Source organism: Nematolebias whitei, chromosome 1 (assembly GCF_014905685.2).
Source record: "Nematolebias whitei isolate Nwh7 chromosome 1, NemWhi1, whole genome shotgun sequence".
NCBI classification, from domain to species: Eukaryota; Metazoa; Chordata; class Actinopteri; order Cyprinodontiformes; family Rivulidae; genus Nematolebias; species Nematolebias whitei.
Genome location: NC_056498.1, coordinates 27,219,705 through 27,226,319, shown reverse-complemented (window position 1 = coordinate 27,226,319; position 6,615 = coordinate 27,219,705). Strand labels below are relative to the sequence as shown.

Sequence of the window (6,615 nt, the reverse complement as noted above, 5' to 3'; positions counted from 1 at the left end):
CGTACTAATCTTGACTAGAAAGAAAATAAAATGCTAATATTTACCCAGCATTGTTGAAAATGTCTATTTGATAATATGACATGGCTTTTGAGGAAAAAAAAGTGCAAAATATTGAAATCACCACGTGAAAAACTAAAATAAATGCCATAAAGAATACATTATTGCTTCCAGTATAAGGTACTTATTAAACATATCGACATGTAAACCATATTTTTTCTTTCTTTAAACCGTCTTAGCTTCATTGGAGGTCTGCACTGCATTGAGTGGCAGTTCATCGGAAATGTCCACCGGGTTGCTGTAGGCCCGAGAGTCGTCCTCATCATGCTGGTGACTCGCAAAATTCACAAAGACCTACAATGTAAAAAACAAAAAAGTCAAGATAAAACTGAATCTCATAGTCGTTCTCACCGTCGTTTTCTTCTTTTAAAATAAATAGTAATAGTCAAACAGCCTACGGGGTGAACGAGTTGGTGTACAAAAACATACGAGGCATCAAGTAAGCCCCGGGACTCCCACAGTGAATGTCAGTTTGACATCTTTGACCAGCTGAGAAAGAGAATAAAACAATCATTTTCCTCTCTGTGATGCCCATTTAATACAAGACAAAAATCAATCGGCTGGCTTTCATAAAAAAGCTGTCTGCATTTCATTGTGCTGTAAACACCAGCGGAGTGCATTAGTGATAAAGCGATGCAAAAAAAAAAAAAAGTTTACCCCGCTGAGAAAAAGCAGCAAAGAGGATCATATAAAATGATAAGAGCATTGCTTTTTCATTAGACTGGTTTCACTGGCTGTGTGAAAGCAAACATATGTGATTTATGAGAGTTTCGTTTAAAATGTCGTAAAGTCATCCAGACCAATTCCATCAGAACCTACTCAGACTTTATCAATTAAATTTTTCTTATGGTTACAAATGCCTTTTGTTAATGGCAAATAAACACACAACAGGACCTAAATTAACCAATGAACGCACAAGTTTTCCATTAGGTTAAAATGTTCTTCTCTTTATGTGAAGCTCAGATCATGTGAGAAACAAAACCCCATTGAAAACGATTTTCATTGACCAATGAACAGTAATGCACGTTAATGTATTTTACAGTATATGTAATAGAAAGTTCTTCCCACTAGAGTTGCATTCAGGCCTAATAAATTCAGCCCAGACTGGACCGAGCCCGTAGTTGTTGTTTTAGCCCTACCCGGACCCAACGAATTACTGGTAATAAGAGGGCCAAACCCAACACCCCTCCCCACTCACCCACCATTTTCTTTTTTATTAAGCTTTTACTGCTTTTGAAAGCAAATCAGTTTGACGTGATAGTTTTAAAAACGTAATGAAAGGAAGATATAAGATCTATGTTTATTAACAAGTCACCAAATGGATATTGCATCCATTATCTTTTACCCGCTTCTTCCATTTTGGGTCACGGGGGTCGCCGGTGCCCATGTCCAGCGGTCACTGTGCAAGGGGCGGGGGTACACCCTGGACAGGTCTCCAGTCCATCACAGGGACACATAGAGACAAACAACCATTCACTCTCTCATTCACACCTAGGGACAATTTAGAGTTACCAATCAACCTAACATGCATGTTTTTGGTCTGTGGGAGGAAACCGGAGTACCTGGAGAAAACCCATGCGTGCACGGAAAGAACACCCAGAAAGGCCCCAGGGCGGGATTTGATCTGGTGACCTTCTCGCTGAAAGGCAACAGCTCTACCAACTAAGGCACCGTTCCACATCTTACTTATTACACAAGTTATTTTAAGTTATATTATCTATCCCATTACTTAAAATACAATTCCACAAAATGTGGATGCAGGCATTTAAGGCCATCTTGTAAGTGAGAAACAAACTTGGCCTGCAGAACACCAAGGGGCTAAAATATCCTTGCGTGCGTAATGTCACACCATCAGCAGAATGAATCAAGGTCAGCGTTGTCAAAGCATCTTGTCAGGGGAGAGTGAGTAAGAGGATAAGAATGACAGTAGCAACAAATAAACCGTCCGCCCATCTCTCCCAGCCTCTGACCCTGCCACCGGCTGATATTGGCTTGATATGCCGAGGCATGCGCAGCATTAAATATTCACAGTCAAGGCTGTCGGGGTCCTCAGCAGAATTTCTAAGTACTGTTTGTGCTGAACTTTCCATGAAACTCGCACTTTGAAAGAGCCTCAATGTTTTTGACCGGAGGAGCCGAGGTAAAGTCGACCTGCACTGCGAGGTGCGATTGTTTCCTCGTCTTCACTTTCTGCATTTAGCCAACCATCCAGTCAGAACGGGAACGTTATGCTCCAGTGCTGCTGAGTGGCATTTTCTTAATAACAGATGGATACAGGCATTAATTACATTACAGAGACTAAATATGTGCGTTGATTTGGTGGCTGCTGAAGCAGAAAACAGGAGGGGAAGGATGCGATTTACGCAATTAACCTCTGTTTTATATCATAACACTCCTTGCAAACTGTTAGCTGGATTTTATTTTAATACAATCCACATCATTCACATACTCATGTTTAGCTATTGTACTAAATGTTTTATATATTTATGTCAATTATTTAGTCATTTGTGTTAGAGAAGAAAAAAAATTAGTGTAGAATTTGAGGTTTTCTCTTTATATTTTGTTATAGTTACATCCAAGATTTATTAGGTGACCATTTCTCCTTCTTTGGACTTCGTAGATGGTTGGTAAGTAGCTCTGGTTCATCCTGATCTGTACCTACACCTTCTGAGTGTCTCAGAGCTTCAGCAATATTCAGATTATGCGTCATTCATATTCATTTTAAGTCTATCTGAAGAGCATCCTCTTCCTCTCTTACAAACAGGAAGTAATGAACGCATATCAGCCTCATCTTAAACAAGTAAAAAGAAAAAGGTTGCTGGCTACCCTTTTGTTGCAATTCTTTTTATGTGCATCAAATCAGAGAAAATATTTTATGTGCTAACTGTTTCGTCAGCGTATATACTTACCTGTAACTATTTACTGGTCCATAGAAGTGGACCAGAAACTGTAGAACTGTATATTTATCACCTGCCATCCAAAGGTGAAAGGTAGAATAGTGGTTACTCCAACAAGAACAGACATTGAAAGATCTTTGTTTAAAAGGCTGCCATTAACTATTAAAGACAGCCCAGTTATTAAAATACAGTACTTTACAGCAGTAAAGCTTTTTGCCTTATTGTTGCGTTGGTTATAAACCACTGTCCAAACAGTAAGAAGCAAACACTTTGAGCACACATTGTGCACATAAAGATGGCTTAAGAAGTCACTTCTTTTGTTTTTAAATCTCCTCTGCCTGGTCTGGACGACGGGCATCAACGCCTGAGCTCCAAACTGTGTCAATCAATATTAATCATAGTGCAAGTTGGGTGTTATTCTGTAGGTCAAGGCTCTTCTCTATCAATCACCAGCTGAAAGGTGACCGTCTGGGTCTCCATAGGTTCTTGGGTCTGGGCCGTTTATGTTTTAATACCATGACCTCCTGGTCTAAGTATGATTTATTAACTGCCTCTGATTTGGTAAATATTGACCAGTGTAGAATGTAGGACAGTGTTGACCCCAAAGTTTAAAAAAGGCATATTCATGGTGGGAAGTACTAGTATATTTGGACACCTACAAAGGACATTTGGTTAAAATTCCTCATTGTTTCTATTAATTAAATGATGTTACGTACTTTAAAATGTGACCTCTAAAAGTCTTAATGTGAATATTGCTGTTTAAGATGCTTTTATATTGATTTGTGGGGTATTCATATAAGGTTATGGCACTGGTGGCACTGCTGCGTTCTTTATGAGACATGGCTCATGTGTATGTGTGTGTTTTCTTCCCCCCACCACAACCATCAATGTGGGGGGGACTCATGACCTTTCTACAGCTAGGAGAGGTCACGCTCGCCTCCCGCCTGGTCATCTGCTGCTGAGCTAATAGAAAGCTTGTAAGACTAGACACACCTGCACTCGGCACTCACTGCCTTATTGTATCAGATCTCTGGGGCTGTAAAGAAAACAAAAGGTGAAGACGGTCTGGAGCAAGTGGGGCCTTCACCAGACAAACAGCGCTCTAAGAGATGGAGTTTAAAATGTGCCAAATATGGCAGATTTTTACAGTACGTATGCAGTGAGAGATATAATTTGCTAATTCCCTGCTGATTTTGTAAGTTTGTCCACTTACAAGATATGCAGTCTCTCTTTTTAATACTAGATGTTTCTTAAGAGAGCGAGACAGAATCTCCACAAAAAAATCCAGAGAAGACCCACATAACATTAAAGTTAGGTACTGATATACCAACCATCGAGGGACATGAGTTTTTAATTCCCTTCAACTCGGACAGAATTGTGGCTCCCACAGATGAGTTCTGTATCCAGAGAATTGTTTTCCCCCACTCCAACATCTTCACCATCCGTAAAAGTAGAAAGGGGGGCAGACCTTTGAGTTCTCAGGTTCCTCTCTTATGGAACCAGCTTCCAGTTTCTGTCCATGAGACTGAAACCTGGTCTACTTTTAAGACGAGGCTCAAGAATTTCCTTTTTTAATAAATCATGTTCAGGCATCAGTGACCCGAAAAGGACAAAGCAAGTAAAATATGACGGATGGATGGAAGTTTCAGCATTAAAAACTCAAGTAAAATAGAAAGTAAAAAAATAATCAACATGCCAGAAATTGGCAGCCTTCCAGAGCAGTGTTTTCTTACCAAAACACATGTAGACATAATGTAAAACCTTCAAAGTGTACTTGTCTTTAGAAGCCATTCTCTCTTCGTGTACTGTACTTCCCAGTTGGGGGTTGAAGTACGAGGCTTCTTATTGAGGCTAAGTTTGTGAATTAATGTTTCAGTCCAAGATTTAGTTTATTTTACACAATCTGCTGTGATCCTCTTTGAAAGACTTTAAGGAAATTCTTGTGAAAACAAACGTATTTTTTTACTGCTCTCCATTTTGGATAAAATGCTACATAAAAACATTGGTAGCCCTAAGTCAGAAAAACAAGCTCCAACATGAATTCAGTGGTCTCACCTGATCCAGAGTAGTTTGGGACACAGAGTAGTCCTCCAAACCAAGCCTCTGCTGGTGACTGGTGAAGTGGCCAAAGATGTTGGCGAGAGCTCCTGGTGCGTGTGGAAGCTGGTACTGGAGGGTGTTGTGGTGACTCTCCTTGAGAACACTGCCTGGGAACGTCTGCTGGACAAAGTCCTCGACTGGCTTAAGCTCAGGAGGAGAACCGGCGACCCGTACGATCACCGTGTAGCCATCACCAAATCTGCAAAAGAGGTTGCAACACAGCATTTTATGCTTCCTGCATGAAGAAGCAGACGCTAAAGGAATCTTTCCCAGTTCAAAATGGAACAGGAATCAAAACAAACAGCTGACCTGAAGCTAAAAGTTGGCGTCGATGCGAGTAACGCCCGAAACAGAAATAATTTTTGAACAAGGACTGTTGTTATTTCAGGAAACATTCTCTGGGATTAAACAGGGACAACAAATATCTGCACCTTGTGCTGTTTCAAAGCATCACCAATGAAAACTCCAGCTTTAGGCCTTTTGATAGATCAAACATTAACGCTGCTGTTTAGAGAGAGTCAGATGTAAGGCTGAATTTATTTCTTACCAAAGGTAATCTCAGTTCAGCAGTGGTTTCATTTTTTATTTCATAGATTGGAATTTAACATTCAGGGGCTGACAGCTGCAACTAGACAGCTCCAGTGTTTAACTCAGGAATTGTAAAAGAACACAACAGAGGGGATAAAAAAAGAGATATTCATTTTGCACTGACTGATAACAGCCAAAACAACAGCTCCAACTTTTTATTTGGAACAATAATGGAACCCCAATGTAAACCCTCAACTTTATCTTCTACCTGGGTGGATGTTGAATTTATGTTGGGATTTAAAAGTTGAGTCCTCTAACGATCACCCGTTATTATATTTACTCATCTTTCATAAGGAAAAATAAAGAAATACAAGAATCTCAGAATATTTGTTGCAAGTTCCATAAGTAGTTACAGTGCTTTTCTTGTTCAGCACATCGGATACACCAGTGAGATTTTTACAACATTTTTTAAAAGGTAAAGAAAAATCTCCTTATCCAGGGTTTTAATCTCAAACTATACTTTTGTGAACTGATTGATGTACCAGCAACCTGTAAGATATTCAGTTCAACATGTGTATTGAGTCTTGTGATTCAATTAGATCTGACATTTCCCAGAACTCAGTTTTTACGCCATGTCATTTTTTTATTTTTCATTTATTGGAGACGGCCTAGAAAGGCATCCACCTATTATCCACCTGAAAAGAGTCTTGCTCTTCCTTCAACTTAAACTAAGAAAGCCAAACAAACTCTTCTACCACAATATCTTTTAAGATAAGCTTATATATTAAATATAAACCAGATTCCAAAAAAGTTGGGACACTAAACAAATTGTGAATAAAAACTGAATGCAATGATGTGGAGATGGCAAATGTCAATATTTTATTTGTAATATAACATAGATGACAGATCAAAAGTTTAATCTGAGTAAATGTAACATTTTAAAGGAAATATGTTGATTCAAAATTTCACAGTGTCAACAAATCCCTAAAAAGTTGGGACAAATAGCAACAAGTGGCTGGAAAAAGGAAATTGA

The 6,615-nt window shown here is 39.2% G+C and overlaps 1 protein-coding gene across 1 annotated transcript in view; it reads right to left on the bottom strand.

Annotated features, from left to right (window-relative positions):
- Window positions 1-222: 222 nt before the first annotated feature.
- The window catches only part of LOC119426037 (phospholipid-transporting ATPase ABCA1-like), a 302,913-nt gene continuing 296,520 nt past the window's right edge, over window positions 223-6,615 (bottom strand). The window contains exons 47-48 of the mRNA XM_037693947.1: window positions 5,010-5,253; window positions 223-351 (exon numbers count right to left, since the gene is read on the bottom strand). Of these exons, the coding sequence (XP_037549875.1) occupies window positions 223-351; window positions 5,010-5,253 (373 nt within the window). The remainder of the gene's footprint in view (window positions 352-5,009; window positions 5,254-6,615) is intronic.